General features: G+C 36.9%; 2 protein-coding genes across 13 annotated transcripts in view; one reads left to right on the top strand and one right to left on the bottom strand.

Moving 5' to 3' along the window:
* Positions 1-27,356, top strand: part of LOC137253215 (uncharacterized) — a 91,248-nt gene that overhangs the window by 28,784 nt on the left and 35,108 nt on the right. The gene's annotated exons all lie outside the window — the stretch shown is intronic.
* On the bottom strand, positions 1,280-26,763 carry pyx (pyrexia). Of its 8 annotated transcripts, none has more exons than XM_067789758.1 (13): positions 26,673-26,763; positions 16,990-17,202; positions 16,519-16,604; positions 16,197-16,437; positions 14,781-15,036; positions 11,793-11,952; positions 11,550-11,679; positions 9,211-9,555; positions 5,859-6,352; positions 5,714-5,797; positions 5,497-5,650; positions 2,524-2,635; positions 1,280-2,453 (listed from the first exon to the last, which is right to left on the bottom strand). In XM_067789758.1, exons 3-13 carry the CDS (start codon positions 16,543-16,545, stop codon positions 1,526-1,528), a joined length of 2,931 nt encoding a protein of 976 aa, XP_067645859.1. In that variant the 5' UTR covers positions 16,546-16,604; positions 16,990-17,202; positions 26,673-26,763; the 3' UTR covers positions 1,280-1,525. The 8 variants fall into 8 exon arrangements, with proteins under 8 accessions (XP_067645859.1, XP_067645858.1, XP_067645853.1 ...); XM_067789757.1 differs by having other exon boundaries at positions 26,590-26,758; XM_067789752.1 differs by lacking the exon at positions 16,990-17,202 and adding an exon at positions 26,399-26,521 and having other exon boundaries at positions 16,519-16,708; positions 26,673-26,723.

Raw genomic sequence — 27,356 nt, 5'->3', positions numbered from 1 at the left:
GATGGAGGATCTAAAAAATTATCTTCAAATGTATCGATCAACAGAACATTCTGCTACCTTAAAAAACACCGGCTGAGTTAATGTTTGGTAGAAATATTCGCGATAAAATTCCTACAATATTCCAACCGCTAGAGAGAAATACAGAAGTTTATGATCGCGATAAAGAGAAAAAAAGAAAAGGAATATGCGGATAAACGGCGAAGTGCAAAGGAAATTGGCATACAAGAAAGTGACGATGTACTTGTTAAGCAAGTTGTAAAAGTAAATAAGTTAACACCAAATTATGATCCCGTAATGCATCGAGTCATAAAGAGGAAAGGAAGTGATGTAGTACTCCAAAGTCATGCGACTAATAAAATATATAGAAGAAATGTGGCACATCTTAAGAAGGTTCCTGTTGAGCAAGCAACACCAGCATCTAATAAAAGACAAATACGGCTACCACAGCCATACATGCAGTAATTCTTATTATATCAAGAAGATTAGGATAGCAACATAATTTTCAAAGTTAAAAGAAAAGAGTTATGTAGTATCTAGTAATATTAGATTTATATAGCACTCTCAGAAATATGTGTCAGAAATATGAAAAATAAATAAATCAGTTGGCTGTGTAATATTTGAAGAGACAAGACGTGTTTGAGATTTAATAAAATATTAAGGGATAGATCCGTAGATCTTACACATCCCATCAAACCTAATAAGTCCATACGACAGTGAAGACGCTCCAGATCAGCAAAACTACTATCCGAAGGTTTAAGGGAGTGTTACCGAAATTAAGTTTTTTTTTTCGATATGGATCCGGGAGAATCCTTTACTAGAGCCTTGTGACTTTAGCTCCACTGTCACAGGAATGATTTGTTTGACCACGTCTGACTATCTTGCTTAAATAGCAAATAGGTTTCTAACGAGTTTGTTGGACGATAGACGGTGTGGTTTCTGACCAGGTCAGTCCACTGGATCTTCACGACACCTCGAAACCCAAAGAAGCCCTATGCTATAATATCTATTTAAGAATTTATTAAAGCTTGATTTCGACAAAGGCTTGGGTAACACTCAGTCAATTCAGAGCCGAATGAAAGCCTTCCTTCCTTTATTAATAAATACACATTAATGTGTGCATATATGTAGTTGCAAATTTTAAGGCTGACAAGGCTTTTGCGAAGCATCGTTAACAGCAGTTTGCAATAGGAAAATTGTTGATCATCAGATGAATTGATTCTTGGAGTATTCAAGTGAAGTGATGATTGCTTTACATTATTCCCCCCAAACGGAAGTTCTTTCTTAGAAGACTACAAACCCTTTTTTTCAAAAGTTTGTTATTCGAGTATACATTTGCTCATTTGGTGCTATAATTATTGTCAATAATGTATGTAGTAAATAGTTTACATATTTAAATACAAAAACAACACAGACAATGATATGTGTAAAAAAGTTAGTTTCATCATTGATAATTACATAGGTATTAAAGCTCATTTGCATTTAAGGCAATACTACATTTTATGATTCATCCAATCGCATACGACAATCAACATTGAAACGATGCCTTCTGCTCAAGATGAATTTTGATGCGACACATTTCCTCAGCAGTAAAAGTCAACTTTTTGCCCGCACTTTCCGCAAACGTATCGAACTTTTGACTAATCTCATTTAATTGTTGACGCAATGAAAGCACTTCCGCGCGCACATCTGAAATGCCATTCACCTGACTTTTGAGCTTAGCGGTTATATCGCTTTCGGCCATCAGCTGATCGTGTACGTTGGTCGCGGAACGTGGACGCAGAAGGCAATCATTTTCACGTAATGTTACCACTGGGCTAGGCGGCTCTTTTAAGTCGTTACAAAGTTTTTTATTATTATTATTCTTCGGAACCTTGTACAGGCCAGCTGTTTTATCAGTTGATGACCCTCCACCCACAGGGATGGCAGTACAACGCTTCTTTTCCTCATACTGACGTTGTAAACTCTGATTAAACATATTGTAATTACTTTCGAGTTTACGGCGTCGTAAACTCAAATTACGATCACGGCGCTCAGCAACGAGTTTGTATATATTTATCTTGATATCCTCTGGTAGTTGATTGTCACGCGGATCGTTGGGTCGTGTTATAAATTGTAATTTATTGCGTGAAGTGCGTAGTAAAGCGCTACGTTTGCAAAGTTGTAGTAACTTCACTGGTGCTCGTCGCAATAAACGCGAGAAGAATAAACTTTCTAAACGTGAAATAAGTTCGGCTTGACGCACCAAACGATCTAGGGTGGCCGAAACTTGTAAACCTTGAATATCGCTTACTGCCAAACCCACCATCAGATTTGTGAGTATGACAGTGACGAGTAGCACAAAGCAGAGAAACAAAATGTGTGAGGTGACAGGAAATTTGACAGAGGTTCCACCGTAAAATATATCCTCAAATTCCAGCTCACCAGACATCATTGTAATGGCTTTCAGTAAGGACCTGTGTGGGAAGGAGAGAAGACTCGTTCAAAACTCAAAATACATATATCAATTGTAATAATCTTTTTTACCATGTAATATTCTCAAATGGTGGATAGTCGTTGAAAAGTACGGAGAAGCTAAGGCAAAACCCGATCAGCAGGCAGATGTAGGCCAGCAAGAATTTACAAAAATTGCCTGCAACTGGAACGTAAACAAATGTTATGGTATTAAAATGTAAATGTTATATTAAGAAATGTGAAGATTGGCTGATCCCCGAAGGATAAGGGCTGTCGAAAGAAATATCCCCGTTGACTTCAAATCATACCAATTTCCCTTGTTCCCTGTTGCAACAACACATCCATATTATTGTCCGCGTTCAGACGGACTCCTCGTGAAGGCAATCAGTCTAGCTGTAAACAACTGCGCAGAACTTTTGTTGCTCATGTTCAAGAAATGCCTCGAAACAGGACATAGCCCACAAGAGACTATTCGAATCACCAGAGAAACACCTTGTGGATTGTCTAAGTGAATATCGTTGCGTTACTCATTGAAATATCCTATAATGAACGACCACTCTACATTATTTTTAAATTAAAAGTGGGCATAAGGAAGTATGCTAAATATGTATAGGGCCTTTAGACCTTTGTGTTCGAAACATTGATTTCAATAGTCTTGGTTGAATAAAGACGATATTTTATAGTGAAAGTCCACCAATTTTAAGGTGAAAGATGTTAATGGATGTATATTCAGCATAAAATATTTTTTTTCGGCCTTATGTTATAAGAGTTCACTATGGTTGACCACGTAACTTCAGTTTTCCAAATAGTTCCACTGCCCACTACGTTACTACGTTAGCGTAGTCACACACAGTCATTTGTTCGACTGTCTTGGGAAAGCTTTGGCTTTACCACTTTGAGTCTTCCTGAGAAGGTCAGGGCCTCACCTGGTAAATATATCTGCCCACATATACACATTTGTAACAGGAGCAGGAACGTGTAGGTGGTATATAAACCTGGTTTGGATAGGCGACCGCAGTGGTGTGGTGATAGAGTGCTTCGCCCACCACACGGAAAACCCTGGATTTAATTGGCGGCCACCGTGGTGTGATGGTAGCGTGCTCCGCCTACCACACCGGATGCCCTGGGTTCAAACCCCGGGCAAAGCAAATCAAAAATTTTAGAAATAAGGTTTTTCAATTAGAAGACAATTTTTCTAAGCGGGGTCGCCCCTCGGCAGTGTTTGGCAAGCGCTCCGGGTGTATTTCTGCCATGAAAAGCTCTCAGTGAAAACTCATCTGCCTTGCAGATGCCGTTCGGATATATAGCTTCGGGAATACAATACTCGGCCTAGAACTAGAAGATGCTGATCCGATCGAGCCGAATTCATATATTCTAAATTACAATCCAAAACTGTAACATCCCTCTTATCTTAGTGTTCTGATTTTTAGGGCAAAACAACAATAGTGAGTTAGAATTTTTGTAACTATGTTTAGAAATCCATTGTTTTAGCGAAGTTTTTACATAACACCCACGACAGTTTTAGTATTCTTGATGCAGGAATAACAAAAACATTTTTCGAAAGTTTTCCGTAGCGCTGCACAGAGAAAATCCTTGTTGTATATGACGTGAATACAAATAGTTTGTTCTAACAAAGACCTGTTTCAATTTGTTTTGGAACAAATTAAACATATAAAAAAAAATAAATGTAAGGCGCGATAACCTCCGAAGAGATCTAAGGCCGAGCTTCTCTTCCAATTTGCGTCGTGCTCCTCTTGATTTTCCCTACAAATTGGCCGGACGGGACCTACATGTTTTATGCCGACTCCGAACGGCATCTGCAAGGCAGATGAGTTTTCACTGAGAGCTTTTCATGGCAGAAAGAAATACAATCGGAGCGCTTGCCAGACACTGCCGAGGGGCGACCCCGCTTAGAAAAATTTTCTTCTAATTGAAAAATCTTATTTCTAAAATTTTGATGTTGCTTTGCCCGGGAGTTGAACCCAGGGCATACGGTGTGATAGGCGGAGCACGCTACCATCACACCACGGTGGCCGCCATACAACATAATGTATATATAATGGACACATCAACAATATGAACGTAATAGTTTAGCACGGCCGTACTTATGGAAGCCAACACAAAAGACACCAAATGATGAACATCTGTAATTAAATCCAGTAAAGGTTATGTGAAAAAAGTACTAAAACTTAACCATAAAATCCTGAAAAATGCAAAAAACAACACTTTTTCGGTGACAACGTTCGTGAAAAGTTTTCAGATAGCCGAATGACAGAACAAAGAAGAATTTAGAGCGAACAATTGACGGCTTACTTCAACTGGTTATTACACCATGATATTCAGCTTGGGTCATTTTATTTGAATTTATTGTTCTTCATTCATTTTCTGAAAAATTATGTAAAGTGTGAATTTAAATTTATTATATGTATAACTTTTTTTTTCAATGTTTTGTTTTAATAACTTGTTGAAATCGATGATGCAAACCCCGATGGCATTTATTGGATTTTGGGATTCTTATAAATGGCAGTGATTCGCATCCGTTGATACCCCTTTCGACCATATTAGTACGATTTGCGACATGAACATTAAACGGCCTAGATAGTCTTAAATCTGTAATCGCCAGTAGATACCTGATACATACATATACTTCTCATAAAACGAGAAAACCGTTGCCTAGCTCATTTATATGAGAGTAGCCACAAGCGCATTTCCGTACCCGAAATAATGCTAAATACGGTCCGAGGTACGGAAAATTGGTGGAATGCTAGGTTTTATTGGATAACTTTCAAAAGAGGAAGGGAGCTCTTGAGTCGAGCGGGAAGAAATAAAAATCGCGATCAGTGCATAAAGTATTCTCTGCTTCCGCGAAATCAAAAAAAAGTCATTCAGTGTAAAAGGTTAATTAAGTTTTCAACTTCTTAGCATATTAAGTTTTGTTCAAGCTATGTATGAAGTTGAAATTTTAAACTTTTAAGTTTTTACCTTGCTAAAATTTTTCAGTTTCTTTCAACTTTTTGGCTTCTTTAAGCTCTCAATTTATCATACCTTTTGTGAACATTTGCACATAAACTCCAAATATTGGAAAGCGTCCCACTAACATCATTAGCTCCAACCAAACCAACAACACTACAATGGCTGCAATATGATGTTGCCACTTGGGAACTGCCAACAAGTTGCTGGGTACCAAAATCTCAGGTGTCTAAACCAAAAGAAAAAAAAAACGATTAGGCAATAAATAAAGAAAAAACCGACAGGCATCTACCACGCATAGCAAGACACCAAAAACAATGGCCCATTGCAACCAATTTTCCCAATATTTTGCATATCCCTGCAAACCATGAGCCATCTGCAATCAATAAAAACAATTTTAAAACTAAAAATTTATCTTATTTTGGTTAAATATTTACCTGAAAAATCTCTTTACCCATCAATATCAAATTCAATATAATTACAAAATAGCCCACTGTGCTTATATACGCATGCGCTTCACATTTTGGATTATTATCACAATTGCGCGCATAAACACCAACAATATACATTGTGAATAGTATAACATATATGGCATGATAGAATAGACTCATCAAAAAGAATTTTCGTATACGTCGCCATTTGAGAAAAAGGAAAGTCTCACACAGAGGATGCATCAGTAAACGTTTTTGTCCAACTTCGATTAGTGCTAGCAAAAGCTCAGTTTCACCACGTTCAAATGAAGTTGGTGGCACCAGCAAGCGAAAATCCAATTTAATCTCACAGTCAACATCACCAATCTCGTGATCATTCACTTTTATTGAACTATCCATTTTAGCTGTTAATTTTGGTATAATCTCTGGAGTACGACGCACAATGAATGACAAGGCAGACACATTACCCATGGTGCGCGCTGTTATATCGGCACCATGCTCTATAAAGCGGGAGAAGCGAGAAAAAAGTTAAGCAGTTATATTGTAAGCTGTTAAGCTTGTGGAATAAATATGAGTATTGTTTTTAAATTAACTAAAGCTCGCCCAGAGGTTGAGTTTAAGCACAACAGAGAAAAAAAATAATTTCGAGCTTCGACAGCCTCTTATCGATAACAATCGATACCGTTAAAATATTGTTTTATAATGGACTTATTATCGATAGCGCATTATGATCGTCCGGTTATCGGTTTGTTATTGACTTCGATTTCTCGTTGGCTTTTTATAGACGGGCGACGCACGATGGGGTATTTGATCAATCTAGTTGACGATTTTTCAAAATATTCCAATTTTTTTTTAATATACTCCCTGGCGTTCCTGGATGTCCACTGAATAGTATACATACCCTAAAACCCGTCTGCAACGTCAACGGAGCTAACCCCGCACATCTAAAGTTGTATAAAAATTGCGAGCATTTCGATGTATTTTTGGTTTAAAAAGCAATATACCCTTCTAACCTAAATAGTTGTTCACTTGTTTAGCATTAATCAAATCTAGTTACATTTTATTTTAGGACAGGTAAATATGTTTTTAATTCATTTGTTAGATTTTTTATACCGCATGTTTTAACTGAGTTCAGGAGGGTTTGAACATATGGAAGCTCATAGGAAGCATCCATTATTGTCAAGACTAGTTTTGCTATAAAAATAATAGAAACGGGAGCAAAGAGAAACATTTACCATATTTATTGGCTATCAGTCAACAAATGCACTCTTCCATCTACCACTTTTTATGAAACAAATTCAGTCGTTGTAAGCCCATGGGAGGGGTTTGAACCCCCAAAAAGCCGCCCTTGTGCACGACCCTGACTGAGTTCTTGTAATACTACGACTTTTCAATATTAAATTTTTTAAAAACCTTGCAAACAAAAAGATATATCTCTTTTTCATGGCATATCATGTAAGTAATTTTTTGGTGATACATACACTCGTGTCTGTTTCAAAGTTCATTAACAAAAACGGCTGCGCATACCAGTGATTTTTTGAGTGGTGATCAATTTTGTAAGAGACGGATACCCTTATTGGCATATCTCGTGTTATTTTCTTTAACTTAAAAAAGGTGGCAACCTTGTGAAAATATCCTCAAAATGTAATACTATATCGATGTACCAAATTTGATTCAAATGGGTTAAGCCATTTCCGAGATGATAGGGGATACCTTTCGTTTGGTACCCATATTTCAGGTAATGCCAAAAAATGACCACTGGTCCCTCCGAAACCGGGGCTAGATCCCTAGTAATTCTGCGCGGAATCCTTTCATGGACCATATTCATTGTCGTACTTAACTCCTAATCGTTAATTATATAATTAGATTTCCATATGAATTTTTCCTCTCGAAAATCGGTAATTATGAACAAATTTTAGATATGCAGAGTTTTTTCATAGAAAAAGTTCCATAGAAGTTTTCATAGAAAAAGTTCCACCTCTAGCACAAAATAAAAGGGAAACGTAAAAATTTGACAGAATATAATCTAGGTCCCAGAGATGGAACATATGCAAAACGATTTATTGTAGATCAAAGCATGTGTAAGCGTAGTCTTACGCTTACATTCATGAAAATTTAAGTTAATAAATATAAATCGTCAATAGACAATCTACGCGTTTACACATGTTCCATCCCTGTGACCTAGATTTTCTGCCAAATTTTTACCTGCCGCCCAATTCAGGCCAGTAGAATATCTTTACCTACAATAGGAAATATTCACCCAGCGTCGGCTTGGATTCAATTCGATTCAATTGTACCCATTCGGTTTAAGACATCCGCATGAAAGTTCGGTGGAAACCCAAATGATACGAATTTTAAAATAATTCGAGGCAATCGCAAGCGGGGTCAGGCAATCCCAGACCACTCTCCTTTGCCCGCAGACGTACTCAGAGCCTTAATTGATGCTTTGCTATATGAGTAGGGATTCAAGGAGTTCATAAGCGCAGTGTAAAGCTTTTTAGCTTCCGCAACTCATTTGTCAATATCAGCTACCCGAGGGGAATCCTGTTACAAATATGAATATATCATACACAAATATAGCAAACGAGTCTCTGGTGACCCCAAGTTACTCATGGAGAAAGAAGGTGGGTCCGGATGACGTAGAAGGTTCAATGTTTTCATATTAAATCGTTGCCGAGATAGTCGGTTTAGTACCTTAATCGTGCTTGTTACTTTCGCATATCGGATATATATCTTTAACCGTTGTAGCACTAGATAGCATCCCATGCATTGCACCCCCAATCGTAGCGAACTCCGCTCGGAAGACACAAAAGTGACCGGACAGCTTCAACTTGCGGCTAAAACCAATCTCATGACAAAAATCCTGTCGCCAACCTTCCCATCAAACTTGGACTTACCCAAGTCCTCTCTAGAAACAATAAAGGTGTTGAGAAGCGCATAGGGGAAGTTGTGGAAAAAACGGAAAGGTCTGATGCCCATGGGAGATACATAAGATAACTCTTACCAGCCTTTGGAAAGAAAGTGATTTTGGTAGCCAACAGCCAAAGAATAGTTAAGTTCCGCAGACGTAAAGCAAAATGGCCCCGTAAATTTGTAGAGGCTGAAATAATTAAAAGTTCATACAAGTTGGCTCAACAAGCCAACGATCGCTGGCAGTACAGGAAAACAACTAGTCAACTAGAACATTAGCGATATGATTGCCACAATTAACATTCTCAAGTCGCCCATGAGGGCAGGATTGCTTGTGAGAATTTTAAATGGTTTGCTGAGAAATCTACTTTGGCAGACACATCAAACTCGATTCGGTACTAGGAATCTATTAGACTTAAGCATTATACCCAGCCACATATTTACTTACCAATAAAAGTGTATACACAATTACTAAATTCATTTAACGCCGCAATATGCAACGGTGTATAACCAAAATTGTCCGCTTTGTTCACATTGGCACCTGCTTTTAATAAGGCATTACAACAATCCAAACTACGTGATTGTTTGACGATGGCAGCATGCAAAGCTGTACGTCCATCTCTATAGATAGCATTCACATTGGCCCCATGTTTGATGAGTAGATCGACAGTTTCAATAGATTGTGAAAGACAAGCCAAATGTAATGGAGTCTGATGGCTGGCATTACGACAATCCACTTCAGCACCATGCTCAAGCAACAGGCGGACGCAATCGACATAATCGTTCTCAGCGGCTAAAAGTATATGTGAGAGAAAGAATATAATAAAATAAGAAGTTAAAAATGTTTAGCTCGAATAGAACCGTAGATTATGTACCCTGTTGGGGTTTTCAGTAGGGCAAATCTAAACAGGCTACACCGTAGAAGATAGTGAGACGATAGGACAGCTATACAAAGTTGAAAGGGAATATCACAGGCTGGGCGACTGTTGGCCAGTGATTGGTGGTACACACCATTCTAGGGGTAAATTTGTCAAAAAACAGACTATTCTTACTTAAACGGACAGAGACGGCATAGAAAGGAATTGGACGACGGAGCTTGTATTACTCGTTGCCAATATGAACTCCCGAGTTACAAGGCACTCACTAAAAGTTAAATATCTGCCAAAACTATCCACTCGAAACTGCCACGAAAATGTAACCAACCGGGACATTCCCCCCACTTAGCTCAGCCATTTAGCTTAAATGAACAGTACCTGGGCGACCGAGCTTTGCTTGGCAACGTTTTGTTGTGCTGAGAAATATTTCTAATAGTAATGTGAGAGAAATTGCAATTATTTATTCAAAAGAAAATTATTTAAAATTAAGTCGAATCATGTGTAAGACTTTTTACGAAGATTTTTAACTTTAATGTTCTCCATTAAAGCTTTAGTAGAATATGAGTAAGCAGAGTACTATTTCGTCTAACTACCTCAACCCTAAATTGCAACCCTACTCAAAAATGTCCCTATTGTAATGCGGAGTGAAATACCTTTCGTTTGATACCCATATCAGCATATCTCATGCAATTTTTTTCGAATAGGTGGCAACCCTAAATGGCAACCCTACTCAAAAATTTCCCTATTGTAATGCGGAGTGAAATACCTTTCGTTTGATACCCATATCGGCATATCTCATGCAATTTTTTTTTTATTTAGAATAGGTGGCAACCCTACTCAAAAATATTCATATTGTAATGCGGAGTGAAATGCCTCTCGTTTGGTACCCATATCGGCATATCTCATGCATTTTTTTTAATTTCGAATAGGTGGCAACCCTAAATGACAACCCTAACCAAAAATGTCCCTATTGTAATGCGGAGTGAAATACCTTTCGTTTGATACCCATATCGGCATATCTCATGCAATTTTTTTAATTTCGAATAGGTGGCAACCTTGTGAAACATTCTGAGTGGCAACACCTAGGTAAAAAGTTTTAGTTTAGTTATCTCTGTGCCAAATTTCATTTAAATTGGTTGAGCCGTTCCCGAGATCGTTCGGCTATACAAACAAACAAGAATTGCTCGTTTAAAGTTATAAATAATAAGATGTGCGAGCCTAAAGAAATCGTATACACAGATTCGGTGACTCACGGTTGATGCGTCCCGTTCTAAGAACCGCATTACAAACTAACACAGAAGAAGAAAGCACTGTTACCAGTCAGTCGCACGTCATCCTGACTCATTTTTGATCTGGTGATTGCAACAGTTTAAATTCTTTTACAATTCGGTTGCAATTACTTTCTAAATATAAAAGATACTGGCGCATAATCATAGTCAAAATAAAATAGATTTTAAATTTAGTTGCAGCTTTTTGAAATAATTTTCTATAAGCTATCTGTCAAAAAAGCTGGAACTAAATTTAAACCCTATTTTATTTTGACTATGATTATGCGCCACTGTTTATGGCAACATGGCCTGTAGTCGAACCTTATAAGAAGCGACTTACCGTAATTTAACGGTTATTCGACTAGTCATGAGTGGGAAATTAACTACTTGAATACTGGTTAGGTTAATCGACTAACCGAATACGAAGAGCTCCAATTTGTATCCCATTCATAGCCAGCGTATAGTAGACTTTCGCTCGGCTTCCTCATGATATCTTACATGCTATCCGCAACTGGGTATACAACGCGTTTATTCTAATGAGAACGGATGCAGTTTGACTTCAACTTTATTTGTTGATACAGTGTGAAATGACAGTGAAAAAGGCCAGCTGCTAATCATCACACTTTTACATATTTGTAACATACCCAAGTGCAAGGCTGTCAGCTTCCCTTCGCCAAATTGTGAGCGCACATCCGCGCCATGATGCAATAACAATTCCACGCATTTGCTGAAACCCAAAGCGCATGCCGTATGCAATGGGGTCTCCGTGTAGACCTACAACCATACAAACACGCGCAAAAAGAATACGTAAAAAGATCATTAGCAAATTTAAATAGTAAGAAAAATTAATTAGCATACATATTAACATACAAGGCTGTCACACTTACCTGTGGCGTATTGGGATCTGCGCCATATTTCAACAATATCTCCACACATTCCACCGCATTTCGATCGATGGCGAAATGCAGCGCCGAACGTTTCTCAATGCCAATATTGATGTGCGCCTTCCGTTTTAGAAGCAGCAAAATGCATTCCACGCTCTTGGCGCTAAAAAAATTGCGCGCCGATCAGCGAAGACCCCATGCCCCAGTATGTGTGTATGATGTATAAGCGGTTGGTTGCGTCAACGCCGATTGGGGGAACGTGTTTTTTGTTCAGCGTAGCGCGTAGTGTGAAAAACAGCATTGAGGCCAGAATTAAATAAAAGAAACAGATTTCAAAAAAAATAAATATTTGTTTTTCCATGCGCGTAAAAAGCAAAATAATTGTTCGGTCTAATTTTTTTTGTTTATATTCAAGGTTTAATGGTGTGAATAAGGCGTCGCGCGACGAAAGAATGGTGTGCTATTAAAGCTGCAGACATTGGTGCTTTATCGGTAACGGTATCGGTAACCTTATAACAGCTGATTCGACCAACCTTATGGGAATCAATGCAATCGATTATTGGTGCCGCTAAGGTCGTAACCGTATCGTAGCCAACCAATTGGTTTTTGGTTCCCGTCGTAACGATAAACAGCTGATTACGTTAGGGATACGACTACAGCGATACGACATACGGCACCAATGACTCCCGCTTAACAACAGATGAACGCATTTACCTGCTACCGCTGCACAATTATCGTTCGCAGAAAGCTGGTAAAGGCGAATTAATGGTGACTTATAACCATAAAGCCATAACCAGATAAAACAGCTCATCACACCTACCTTATGGAAATCAATGTAATCGAGTTAGCGTTATGGTATGGCACCATTAATCGATTATAATAAATTCCATAAGGTAGGTTCGATCAGCTGTTTTATCTGGTTATGACTTTGTGGTTATAAGTCACCATTAATTCGCCCTTAAATCTTCATGTTCTGTCCATATGGCGATTAAATGGAGTGCTGGAGTAGACGAAAAAAGTATACTTTTGCGGTATTTAAGGCGGTTTGGAAAGTGTGTCGTAGAATTCGACTTAAGTCGGCAGACCCGAGGGTTCAAGGTGCCAAGAAATTATTACTGGGGCAATCGAGCTGGTAACAGAAGGTGCTGTTACCGGAGCGACCCTGATTAATTTCCGGCAAAGGACACTCTCTTAAACCTTCGGGAAGTGTTTTCGCTGGTAAGAAAAACATCATTAATGTACCAAATATGAGAACAGACAAGCGACGTCTCAAGGTCCTTATGGCCATGCTTGGATAGGAAAGGCACCAGCTTCCTTCTCAAAGTGAACAAATCATCACAGGTCATTGTGCTATTGTACCAATGCTCCGACGGTGGCGAATACCAACAAGCTCCCTTTGCAGAAGCTGTCAGGATGAGGAGAAAGAGGAGTCCATCTACCACTTTCTCTGCCAATGCCCGGCGCTTCAAAGAAAAAGGGTCAGATTTCTGGGCTCACGCTTCTTCGACAGCCTGGCAGAGGTTGGGAAGGTGGACGTCCCGCTTCTTCTTGGGTTCATCAGGGAAAGCAAGTGGTTCGTTGAAGACCACTGGAAGGTGATGGGGCTAAACGAATTTGCCGCCACCCTGTACTTACTGAGGGCACTCATAATGGACAAAAATGTCTCCGAGTGGAAGTGCGGGTAACACCCACGCTCGCCCTCTTAACCTAACCTAACCTAACCTACCAAATGATGTCCTTTATGAAGCATTGCCTCTTTAACAAAAATGGATGACAGCCCCGCAAAGCACCAGTTTCGCACTATAGGTTTAATGACTACCTCGGATGCACACATTTGTACCAACAGCGCTCAAATCTGAGCTTTACGAATTTAAAGAATTTAAATTAATTACTCAAAGACAGCAACTATTTCAACTGAACTACTTGAGAACGAGTTCAAAGGGTCTGAAAAGGGGGACAGTTGCCACTTCGTAAGACATTACAATTTTTTCAGTGTCAGTTGACAGCGCTGATAGCTCTGCGCTAGTTTGGAACTAGTCCAATTCGCTTCAGAGGTGATATACTCGCAATTATCTTGTAACTGTGATTCGAAATATTTCTTCCCTTGACATACTAAGTAAATTCCCCGTTATATTCTGGTTTAGATCAGGCCAAATTTGATTGGTGGTCTTACATATATGTATATATAGGGTACTAATTTCGGATGACGGCTTTCTTGAATCTGTTATGTAAGTCTCTTTTTGTTGATGTGAGTGGACGGCGCTGATGATATTGATGTTATTGGCCTTAAAAACGTGCCGTGAGTGCTGGCTTCTCTGGGTTAAATAAAGAGAAAAAAAGTGGGTCTTGTGGTGAATGAGGACAAAACAACGTACTTATTGCCATCCAAGAAATAATCGGCGCATTCCCACTTTGGCAGCCACACCACTGTTGATGGACATAAATTTGAGACTGAGAAGTACTTCGTCTGTCTGGGAACCAACATTAACAACGCCAGCTTGGAAATAAAACGGAGAACAACTCATGCCGGCAAGTGCTATTTTGCTCTGAGTAGGCAATAGAAAAGTAAACTCCTCTCGACACACTTTATGGATCGGAATTATGGATGGTATCAAGAGAAGATGATATACCTCTTGGATTGGTGAAGACAAAAGTTCTCCGGATAGTTTATGGTCGTGTGAAGTGAAGTCTCAGATTATAAGTTAAGTCACAGACTGTAAGCTAAGGCATAGCCAACATCCAGAAGAACATGGATAAACGAATGTAACGAAGTGAAGTCACAGACTGTAAGTTAAGGTATTGCCAACATCCAGGCAGTATGGCCCGTCCTACCCGCTAGTCAAAGCATAATGAGAAGACGCGCACGACAATAAGACTGAACGGAAGGTAAAATTAATGCTTAAACCAGCAAGAGGTCCAGTTAGCTTTAGAATCCAACACAGAGTCTTTAAGCTTTTCGAATATCACAAATTTTCTTACATAAATACATACCTGGCAGCACAGTGTAAAGGTGTTACTTCTTTTTTCCCATCAAAACGATTTGGATCAGCTGCACGATCCAATAATACTTTAGCAATATGTGGATTGCCGCGACAGCATGCGAAGTGGAGCGGTGTGCGTCCTCTCATGTCCTTGCAATTTGGATCCGCGCCATAATGATCGAGCAGAAAAAGAATATTTTCCACACAGCCATAAATAGAAGAATAGAGAAGAGCTAGATTGGCATCGCTGGAAGCGGGTATGAGCTCTGTAAAAGTGGTATAAACGAGAAAAAAGAGCAAAGATTTTGAAAACTCAAAATTTGGTTTCAATAGTCGTAACTATTACTATGATATAGCCAGTTGCATAGTAAAGATATTTCTATAATCTGCCCCAGTCATTGACTTATTCAAGAAATGATTGGGAAGATGGGTAACTCGCTCAGATGTTGAATGTTCCAGTTGTTATAGACTATCGGGTCTAAGAGTTCTAAATTAAGGTACCAAGGCGTTGTAACATACCGGTCAAATATGTAATATATCGGTCTGATATGCGTGGCTTGTCTTTTTATGTTACTGGAGTGGAGGAAGTTCTAGCACCCTAGTGCCTTAACACGTCGTATTCCACAGTACTGGATCTTCTTGACTAGTAAACGATTGCGCTCATGCCAGGCATTGCACTATCGAAATATATGCAATATGGACTGAATTTTAAAACGATTTCCCAAGTCGCAGTTAATCGTCCAGGTGCGAAAATAGTGCAGGCCTACCTACTAGTGCCCTGTGATCGTGATAGTTATTCTATAAAATTACTTTCTCAGTCTATTTAGCAGGTCCTTTGTTCTGTTCATATCGTAAGTCGGATATGTTTGGTTACAGGGGGCTATCTCTTTTAACCTTATATACAGGGTTATTTGATTGATGTGCATGAATGATGTATCACGATCGTATCTGAGGCATCCAGACCTACCTCTGCAAGTTCGTCTGCATTATCTCGCCCTAAATGTTTTTGTGTTCCGGAACAGATATCAGCATAAATGAACTCTCTTCACCCAATACTCTAGTTTGGAAGGTACTACTCATATAAAACACGTCACGAACATCACCTTTTAACATTTTTCAAAACTCAGCAAAAGCGCTTGGTAATCTGACGTGGGAATCATACCGGGAAAATGCACCACCTCACGTTCCAGCAGAAAATCTGACAAACAGGATGCAGTTTCACATTTGTGAAGGCCCAGAGGAAACAAGGCGGCCTGCGAGCCAAAGTAGAGTATTTTTCATATGCACAACTGGGTATAACATTTATTTATTTATTTATTCAAACGCTAAAATTATAATATGAAATTATATGGCTTTATAGCTAGCCATACCAGCAAGGCCCTTACGCTAAGGGTATAACGTATTTAGCCCTTCTACAACAACCCACCTATAAAACAATTGGCTTTAACCATTTCATAAATATGATTTGAATTCGGCACCATACTAAGGGTCTCATCAATTTCATGTTGATCCCAAATCATTTGATGTTGTTGTTGCCACAAAAAGATCTCGTGTGCTTCGTCGCTAAAAACCGCATCGCTATTGCTGCTCTCGCTGGATATGCTACGTTTGTCGAAAAAGAGTTCTTGAGCTTCATGACTCTCTGAATGCCATTTAAGATCGTTCTCCTAAATAAATTCAAATTACATATATCCAATTATATACTTACTTAAGTAATGAATATTTACTACAGAGTTTTCCAAACTTACAATTATTGAAAATCGTACATTTTCCATGATCACAGAGGCGTTGTAGGGCAGATGGGCAATTTTTCGCGAATATCGTAATAATTTTGCTGGAATTCGCATTCGTAATTTAATATGCGAAGAAAATTCGAAGTCAAAAGGATAGTGACCACATTTGATAATATTAATGTTAAAATTTTTAAATAGTTTGTGGCTAATTAAAAAACACATGGGGCATTCCATGTCAACATGAATGTGAGTGACTGCCACGAAAAGTGTTACGAGGGTTTACATAATTAGAAGCTAAGCCAGCACTATATAATATAGAAACATGAACCCAAGAACCTAACATACATGGTGCGTTTGTGGCTAATCAAAAAACATATGAGCTATTCCATGTCAAAACAATGTATTGAAATTTTTGTGGTCATTGTTAATGTGAGTGATAACTACGAAAGCAAGCAAACCCTAAAATAGTATTAAGAGCCCAAGAACCTGAGAATGGGATTCCGTTTTGAATGCTGCTTTGGATTGAACTCTTTCTTACAAGCGTTGGTTGCTATTGTGATGGCAGGACTAAGCGTAGACTGTACTTATATCTGTTTGTTTAATGGTGTGTTCAATTTATACTTATTATTTAAGAATTCATAAGCTTAGCACCGGCTTATAATAATTGAATATTCAATTAATATGTTTTTTTAAGAGAAACTGAAAAGAAAGAAAGAAACATTTACTGGTATATTGCGATGGTACCATTTCGAAAACCGCCATGTAATTATCATCAGGTAATTTCGTAATGTTATCAAAGGCTTGTATTTGTCTCCTTGCTTAATTCAGATTATTTCATTTCTACACTAACAACACAATTGAGACATTCTGTCTCTATATTAATTTGGTTGTTGTGTAGATTTGTTTTTGTAAAGTTTATTTTTCGTTGCGAATGAGAAGCTTTGTAAACTCGGGCTCAGTTTTACATATTTTTGTTTGTTTGTTTAATGGTGTGTTCAATTGTACATTAATTTCCAAATCGTCCTCGAATTCATCATACAGTCGTTCAGGAAAATGAGCAGTTTTAAAATGGGCGGACCTGAACATGAACATTTGGCTCTTACCTTAAGTTAGTGGAAGAAAGTCCACTGACTTAATTGATTAAACAATAGTACGATATAAAAAAAATAAAAACAAGTAGGGAAGTCTAAGTTTGGAGACAAAATAAGGGAAAATCACCATTTAGGAAAATGAATCTAGGGTAACCCTGGAATGAGTTTGTATGACATGGGTATCAAATGGAAGGTATTAAAGAGCATTTTAAAAGGGAGTGGGCGGACGCCATTTCGGGATATCGCCATAAAGGTGGACCAGGGGTTACTCTAGAATGTGTTTGTACGATATGGGTATCAAATGAAAGGTGGTAATGAGTATTTTAAAAGGGAGTGATCCTTAGTTCTATAGGTGGACGCCTTTTCGTGATATCGCCATACAGGTGGAGCAGAGGTGACTCTAGAATGTGTTTGTACGATATGGGTATCAAATGAAAGGTGTTAATGAGTATTTTGAAAGGGAATGGGCCTTAGTTCTATAGGTGGACGCCTTTTCGAGATATCGCCATAAAGGTGGACCAGGGGTGACTCTAGAATCTCTTTGTACGATATGGGTATCAAATGAAAGGTGTTAATGAGTATTTTAAAAGGGAGTGGGCCTTAGTTCTATAGGTGGACGTCTTTTCGAGATATCGCCATAAAGGTGGACCAGAGGTGACTCTAGAATGTGTTTGTACGATATGGGTATCAAATGAAAGGTGTTAATGAGTATTTTAAAAGGGAGTGGGCCTTAGTTCTATAGGTGGACGCCTTTTCGAGATATCGCCATAAAGGTGGACCAGGGCTGACTAGAATGCGCTTGTACGATATAGGTATCAAATGAAAGGTGTTATTATCAGATATCACCATAAAGGTGGACCAGGGGTGACTCTAGAATATGTTTGTACGATATGGGTATCAAATGAAAGGTGTTAATGAGTATTTTAAAAGGGAGTGGGCCTTAGTTCTATAGGTGGACGCCTTTTCGAGATATCGCCATAAAGGTGGACCAGGGCTGACTAGAATGCGCTTGTACGATATAGGTATCAAATGAAAGGTGTTATTATCAGCTATCACCATAAAGGTGGACCAGGGGTGACTCTAGAATATGTTTGTACGATATGGGTATCAAATGAAAGGTGTTAATGATTATTTAAAACGTAGTAGGCCTTAGTCCTATAGGTGGACGCCTTTTCGAGATATCACCATAAAGGTGGACCAGGGGTGACTCTAGAATGTGTTTGTACATTATGGGTATCAAATTAAAGGTACTAATGAAGGTTTTAAAAGGGAGTGGCCCTTAGTTGTATATGATGAAAGCGTTTTCGAGATATCGAGCAAAATGTGGACCAGGGTGATCCAGAACATCATCTGTCGGGTACCGCTAATTTATTTATATATGTAATACCACGTACAGTATTCCTTCCAAAATTCCAAGGGCTTTTGATTTTGCTCTGCAAAACTTTTTCATTCCATTCTACTTAATATGGTAGGTGTCACACCCATTTTACCAAGTTTTTTTCTAAAGTTATATTTTACGTCAATAGACCAATACAATTATTATGTTTCATCCCTTTCTTTGTATTTGGTATATAATTATGGCATTTTTTTCATTTTTCGTAATTTTCGATATCGAAAAAGTGGGCGTGGTTATAGTCCGATTTCGGCCATTTCTTATACCAAGATAAAGTGAGTTCAAATAATTACGTGACCTAAGTTTAGTAAAGATACAACGATTTTTGCTCAAGTTATCATTTTAACGGCCAAGCGGAAGGACAGGCGGTCGACTGTGTATAAAAACTGGGCGTGGCTTCAACCGATTTCGCCCATTTCCACATAAAACAGTTATCGTCATAGAATCTATGCCCTACCAAATTTCACAAGGATTGGTAAATTTTTGTTCGACTTATGGCATTTAAAGTATTCTATACGAATTAAATGAAAAAGGGCGAAGCCACGCCCATTTTGAAATTTTCTTTTATTTTTGTATTTTGTTGCACCATATCATTACTGGAGTTGAATGTTGGCATAATTTATTTATATACTGTAAAGATATACAATTTTTTGTTAAAATTTGATTAAAAAAATTTTTTTTTTTAAGAGGGCGTGTTCCAAACCGATTTTGCTAATTTTTATTTAGCACACAAATAGTAATATGAGTAACGTTTCTGCCAAAGTTCATCATGATATCTTCAACGACTGCCAAATTACAGCTTGCAAAACTTTTAAATTACCTTCTTTTAAAAGTGGGCGGTGCCACGCCCATTGTCCAAAATTTTACTAATTTTCTATTATGCGTCATAATGTTAACACACCTACCAAGTTTCACCGCTTTATCCGTATTTGGTATTGAATTATCGCACTTTTTCTTTTTTTCGAAATTTTCGATATCAAAAAAGTGGGCGTGGTTGTAGTCCGATTTCGTTCATTTTAAATAGCGATCTGAGATGAGCGCCCAGGAACCCACATACCAAATTTCGTCAAGATACCTCAAAATTTACTCAAGCTATCGTGTGTACGGACGGACGGACGGACTTGGCTAAATGAATTTCTTTTTTCGCCCAGATCATTTTGATATATAGAAGTATATATCTATCTCGATTAGTTTATGCCGTTACGGATTGCCGTTATGCGAACAAAGTTAATATACTCTGTGAGCTTTGCTCAGCTGAGTATAAAAATATCAAAGATGATGTAGTGGTAATTTTGGCTTTACAAAAAAGGAAGTAAAAACTGCTATTAATAACTCTGGTACAGTCCTATGATTAAATACGTCGTTTAACTATGTTCTTGCGGGGTTTCTCATTCTACTTCTTCTTCTTCTTGTAGTGATAAAAACACTCCCCGAAGGTTTTGGAAGTACTATCGATGCTGACGGTCCTTAACATCATTCAAGTACTAGCCCGACCATCTCGGGAATGATTTGATGTGGCCAAGTGGAGCATTCTATTCACCTCTTACCGCGATAATATTCTAAACCCTCTATCCCGCATTGGCATGAACACCAAGAAGCAAAAAATGTTTAAAGAAAATACATGCCGGACAAACGACGGTATCATCCTGTTTCTACTATAAACTTGACTATCTTAGATATACATATTTCTTTCTGGCAGATGCAGCAGATTCAGTCTCATTGTTCAGAATGTCGAAAAAACACATTTCTACTGAAATAACAGTTCTTGGTCGGGTGAAAATCCAAAAATTTAAAATGCGAAATAGAACTAATGTGGAATAACCCCTATGTACAGATGTATGCAGAATGAAATAACAATTGCTTTGTGGAAACTATTGAATAAACGTTCCTTACCAAATGGCATATTAACTCATTCTTCACAAAGAATGGCATCAGAAATGTTCACAATCCAGTGCTGTGGCACTGAAGTTGCTAATATAAACATTTATCAGTACATACATATATGGAGAATTCCGTACCAACTCATTCTGCCATTTCTATTGTTTTTCAAATTTTTTATTCCAATTGAGATGTATGACATTCTTAAAAATTTTAAATCTTTTTTTAAATAATTGGTTTTTGCAATAATTTGCTAAATAATTTTTTTTAATTTTTAAATTTTTGAGAAATTTTCTAAAAAATCTTTGGAAATTTCAGGGTTCGTCGCTGAATTTAGTGCTCATTTTTATGAGCTGAGCAGTTAGAAACAAATATGAGCACTCGGCGCAAGTGTGTGCTGTTTGAAGTGTAGCACCTGCCCATGTGCGCGCTTTTCGATATAAAATATTCATGCACATTCACAAATGAATAAGCTAAAAGTGTCGTAAAACTCATACCCATGTAGGGCATGCTCATTTTAAGTAAAGAGAATAAAATCTGGTTTATGACTATGGGAAGTTAAAAAAATGGACTCTTGTTTAATAAATTTGATGGGTCTGACCTATGTTGTATACCTGAAAAATGTTCTTCTTCAAAAATGCTAATTCAACACCAGCACAATTCATTAAATTTTGAACGAATTAATCTTTTTTGGTAAAACAAAGGCATTTAGAAGGAAAAAGATAAACAAATCGTTTTCATATTTCCAGACACTTTCCACTTTTTTAACGTTACTATTTCACATAACGACGCTTGACGGTTACACATAACATAGAAATATCTGGGTTTCTATTGATGACAACCAAAAATTTTGCTACATTTCCAGACTAATGATCTCTATGAAGAACTGTTGCTCTTTGTTCCTAATATTTCACAATAATTTTTCAAATCTTCAAAAATTAAAACAAATGTTTACAAAGAATTGAAATAAAATGCCAAATTGTTGCATAGAAAGAGTCGCCGTGTGTATACGCAACTCCAGAAGAGAAGAGCATGTTATTTTTTCCTACAGCAAACACATGGGCTACGAGCCAAACAAGTTTTCTGCAATGCACAGCTCATGTGTATGAGCAAAAAATATAATGCTCGTTTTTTCAGTGCGAGTTTAAACTACAGTCACAGTTGACTAGAGTTAACCTTGCCACTTTGTTCGATAACGTAAAATTTTTCTGGGATTGCTTTCCGTAATTCGATAGTCGACACTCATTCCCTCGATACTTTAATTCGATATCGAACGGTCGACGACACATTTATGGTTTAAGGTATTTCAATTTGAGTACATTTTCCTCGTGTATCAAAAAGTGTTTCGAAAGTATATTGGAATCATCAAAATAATTTCAATAGGGAAAAGCGTTTGCTTGCTGACTCCTTAGCTTAAAATTATTCCTCAAATAATCGCAAAAACATTAAAAACTCTAGCTTACGAAAAGCAATTCGACACCTAAGGTGCTATCGAACAGATTGTATCGAACGTTCGATACGACGCGACGAGATTTTGTGTTACGGAACGCAAAAACGATTATTTGATACTCGTTTTTGTTCGATATCGAATTACGGAAAGCCACCTCTGGTAAATTTATAACAAATTAGATTTTTTTTTTTCAATGTTAAAAAAAAAACAAGTAAAGGTGTCCAAGTTCGGGTGTAACCGAACATTATATACTCAGCATGAGCTTCAATTGTACATTTCATTTCAGATAAATTACTTTTCTACATAACACGTGGCACCACCCGTTAAAAAAAATGTCTCCACATTTCCTCTTACAATAAAACTTGATAAGCGAAATATCATTGATTCAAAACTATTTTTTGCTAAGTTATAGCTTATTATTCTAGCCTACGATCCTTTTAAGCTTGTTTTATATCTAAGTGGTCTTTAACCTATCCCGTCCATTTTTAGTAGAAATATTTTCTGCTACAAGGAAAATATGTGCACACAATTTCATTACGATATGTTAATTTTTCTTCGAGATATTGCTCCCGAAACATAGAAAATTACTTAGTTGTAAAAGGGGCGGTGCCACACCCATTCTCAAAAATTTTAGTGTTTTCCAATTTAATGTTATAATTCAATTTAGAAAGTAAATTCTATTGAAAAAAAGCTCTGTTTCGCTAAGATATAGCTTATTATTTTCGTCTACGACCCTTTTAAAAATCTTTTATATAAAAGTAGGCGTGGTCTTTAACCGATCTCGTCCATTTTTTCTAGAAATATTTCAGGCATGCTTAACCAACGAAACGATATCATTTCGTTACGATAATCAACGTTAATAAACGAAACGAAGTCATTTCGATTCGTTTATTAACGTTAAGATCGTCAAATTAACGAAATGATTTCGTTTCATTTTCTGCCATATCAAAACGAAATCAAATCGTTTATGTTGATTATTAATTTCAAACTATGCTGGCAAAGCTGATTGATTGCGGAGTCATTAAAGGTGAAAGCATTATCCAAGCTGATTGCAACTTTTCTCATGAATTTTGACAGTACGAACATTTCTCAGAGTATTTTTGACATTACCACCAACGAATTACACAAACAAATTACATAGAGTTTGTGTGTGTATGTGCGCTCGTTGTTGCCACCTTACGGCTTCACCATGGCTATAGCATTGCCAGCACAATTCAAACATAAAGTATCACGTTAAAAACGTTAACGAAAGCTTTTCGTTTCGGTTAAAAACGTGATACAATTTATCTTGATAATTTCTTTATCGATAATATTTCGAAGTGTTTCAACGGAAACGGTGGAAATTTTTTGATAAACGATTAGCTTAACGTTAAGGTGCATCCCTGAAATATTTCCTGCTATAGGGAACCCAATTTTATTACGATGAGTTAATTTTTCTTCGAGTTATGGCTCCCGAAACACAGAAAATTGCTTAGTCGTAAAAGGGGCGGTGCCATGCCCATCTTTTTAAATTTGAAGTTTTTCCTATTTATTGTTATAAATCCACTTGGGAAATGAAATACCATTGATATAAAGCTCTTTTTTGCAAAGATATAGCTTATTTTATTCGTCCACGACCCTTTTAAAAATCTTTTTTATAAAAGTGGGCGTGATCCTTAACCGATTTCGTCAATTTTTCTTTAAAGCATTCCCTATAGTAAAGGCAAGCTCTCTGCCAAATTTTGTTACGATAGGTTTAACGGTTTTTGATTTATGATTAATAATATTTGTAAAATTGATTTTATCACAAGTGGGCGGCACCACGCCCATTTTCAAAAAGTTTCATCAAGGGTCTCAATATCAGTCCACATGTCAAATTTCAACATTCTAGGCGTATTATTTACTAAATTATCAGGTTTTTGTGTTTTCCAAAATTTTATATATATAAAAAGAGGTCGTGGTTATCATCCGATTTCGCTTATTTTCAATACCAATCTATTCTGGGTTCAGATAAGCTAGTGTACTAAATTTGGTGAGGATATCTCAGTATTTACTCAAGTTATCGTGCTAACGGACGGACGGACGGACATGGCTCAATCAAATTTTTTTTCGATACTGATAATTTTGATATATGGAAGTCTATATCTATCTCGATTCCTTTATACCTGTACAACCAACCGTTATCCAATCAAAGTTAATATACTATGTGTGCAAAGCACGCTGAGTATAATAAATCAACGGATTCTAACATATTTTATATGCTCAAATCTTAAAAAAATCCAGAATATTTCCAGTCTCGTAATTATACCCAGATTTTTACTTTAATTGGATAACGGTGCTACGCGATGGCGTACAAAAATCGGGATAGATATGGACTTCCTTATATCAAAATTATCAGCATCGAAAAATATTTTGATTGAGTCATGTCTTTCTGTTAACACGATGGCTTGAGTACTTAAAAATGTAGATGTCTTTACGAAAATGGAAAAAATGAGACAATTGAATACCTAAGACCGATAGACTGCTTGAAACTTGGCACGTGGGTTGACTTTATGATATTTAAAAGCTTTCAAAGCCGTTGAATAAAAAAAATTAAGATATCACCATGTAAAATTTCAACATGATATCTTGACTTGTCCTTGCTATTATTTTTTTTAAAACTAATGCCAGCATGAATATCTTTGCTTTGCGATACACTGTTAGAAATTTGAATTTTTTAAACCATTCATCAGTTTAAGCTAGTTTTGTAATTTTTTTGCACTAGATTGAAAACCTTTCAATTTACTACTGTGTTTTTTAATATAATTAAGTTTCAATTTGAAACTTATTTGAACATTAAGTCTAAAATCTTAAAATTGTTTTATAACCAAACCAAAAAAGTTTCAAAAATCTATAGATAGAAACATGTATACACGTCTGGTTCTAAAATAAAACCCAAGTTTGGTACTGAAAACTTAAAAATAAAAAATTTCATTTGTAAAAATTGCTAGAAGTCATAGCTTCTTTTTCGAAACATTTTGTCATACATATGAAGTGTTGTAATGTGTTTTCTTACAGAGATGTGATAACTCAGTAAGTAGCTTGGGCACTAGAATCCGTAGCATGTCGGTTCGAAACCGGACTACCATTCGCAAGATTTTTCCATTTTTTATAACTACAAGTGTAGACCGCTCTAGTTTCAAATTGAAACCCAGTTTTGTGCACTCAGTCTCTCTCTCTCTCTCTCGGTATTATCTATACTTAAAACCAAATTTTTGAAAAGGTGGCGTGAACCCGACCTTTTTTAAGTTAATCTCTCTATAGTACAATTAATTAATTCCTTAAATCGAAAAGTAATACAAATACTAACGAAACTCGGTATAAGGATTGCTTTTAAACAAAAAGCTTAATAAAAATGTAGTTAAATTGTGGAAAATGGGCATACCACCGCCCACATTTAGTAGAAGAAAATTTTAAAGTTTTGCAGGCCGTAAATCAGATGCCGTTAGTACCACCTTGCAATTTTGCAGAATCATCGGTTTTGGAATTATATATAGATCTGAGGAGAATTCGCTAACGGTAACGCCAATTTTTTCTAAACAGATGCTTTAAGTTTAAATGATGTTTAAAAATTGGCAATGTGTTTATGACATATGTGAAAAATACGAAACCTTGAAAAATATTGTAAATGGTTCTGGTACGTTTCTCTTAGTTAAGCAATTTTAACGTGAGATGGTAAGAATATTGTTTCTGTAACAGTAACTGTTTTAAACCTACGTACCAAAGACAATATTTCCACGTGCGTAAGTAATATATTTCAGTTTTCATATCACTTAATGTCCGTGATATTTCTCTTTAAATATATTCCTAATATATATATGAGGGCACCCAACTGGGAATATAATGTTCTGTTTCGCCCAAACTTAGATTTCCTTACTTGTTTTGATTTAAATTTTAACCAGTGAAACTTATTTGCAAGCTCTGAAAACACTGATTTATTAAAAAAAAAATTATAGACAACTTTTTTGAAAAATAAAAAAAGAATGTTCGTGCGAAATCGCGAAACGAACTTCCACCGGTAGGTTGAGTTGGCATGGAATGGCCCATTTGTATGGTAACACTTACAAAAACACTTATGGAAATATGAAAATACATAAGTACATATATATCCTCAAATATTTATTCATCGATCAATGTGGCGTTGATTAATAATAAATCTTTTCAAATCGATCGAAATCGCAGTATTTGCTAAGAGGATAACAGTCACGGAAACAAGCAAATCCACATACAAATATACACATGTAATAAACAATTACACATTTTTTTGAAAATTCGCAAACAAAATTTTAATATTTGTATTTATAAAATAATTAATTAGCCAATTTCGAATTCCACAAACAATTTTCTCAGAGAACTCCAGCGATCCACTATTCCGTTATTCTTTTTCCAAAATCACAGCCAAACCGTTCGCAACAAAGTGCTAAGAAAAACTGAAAATGTTTGCACTTTTAGCCACAATTTGGGTCGGTGATCTTCCGTTATTTCGGCGCCACTCAGTAGCCACTTAGAATTCTATGTAATCAATTTTATTTAAACACAAACACTTGAGGCATGTATGCAAATGAAAAGTCTTCTTTTACGCTCGCAGAGCTTGCCACACTCATCTTTGGGGTCCAGAGAATAGCTGGAGAATTCGGTAGTGGTGCTACAGAAACTCGGTTGGCTTCATTGATTTTACACTATACGACAAAATCTACTTTTTTTCTGTGTATTGGACCAAACCAACTTTTTTGAGGAGATTGAGGCTTAAGGCTCCATTACTGATACTTAGCATAGACTTGACTTGGCTTGCGAACTGTCACTTACAGTTCTGTTAAATGAACATTGCATGTTACTGATTACTCAAAACTTAGCAACACTTAACTTGACTTAGAAGTCTGTTGAATTTTGATTTTCTATGTAAGTTCTAAGTGACGTTTACATTTTGAGATGCCATTTGTTTGTTTCCATTTCATTTTGACATTTTGTCATACAAATTGACATTTATTTAAAAGTAAATTTCAACGCTGATTATGATGCCAGG

This window comes from Eurosta solidaginis, chromosome 5 (genome assembly GCF_040869045.1).
Source record: "Eurosta solidaginis isolate ZX-2024a chromosome 5, ASM4086904v1, whole genome shotgun sequence".
In the NCBI taxonomy this organism is placed as follows: Eukaryota; Metazoa; Arthropoda; class Insecta; order Diptera; family Tephritidae; genus Eurosta; species Eurosta solidaginis.
This window is presented reverse-complemented; position numbering and strand designations above follow the sequence as displayed.

What these genes read in the sequence shown, in the direction of transcription:
- pyx (XM_067789750.1), bottom strand. Translation starts at nt 16,737, where the DNA reads ATGGAATGCCCCATGTGTTTTTTAATTAGCCACAAACTATTTAAAAAT. An exon ending in TAAAGCCAATTGTTTTATAG is followed by an intron (nt 15,037 to 16,196) that starts GTGGGTTGTTGT and finishes CCACTTTTACAG; the next exon opens with AGCTCATACCCGCTTCCAGC. An exon ending in CCTTTACACTGTGCTGCCAG is followed by an intron (nt 11,953 to 14,780) that starts GTATGTATTTAT and finishes CAATTTTTTTAG; the next exon opens with CGCCAAGAGCGTGGAATGCA.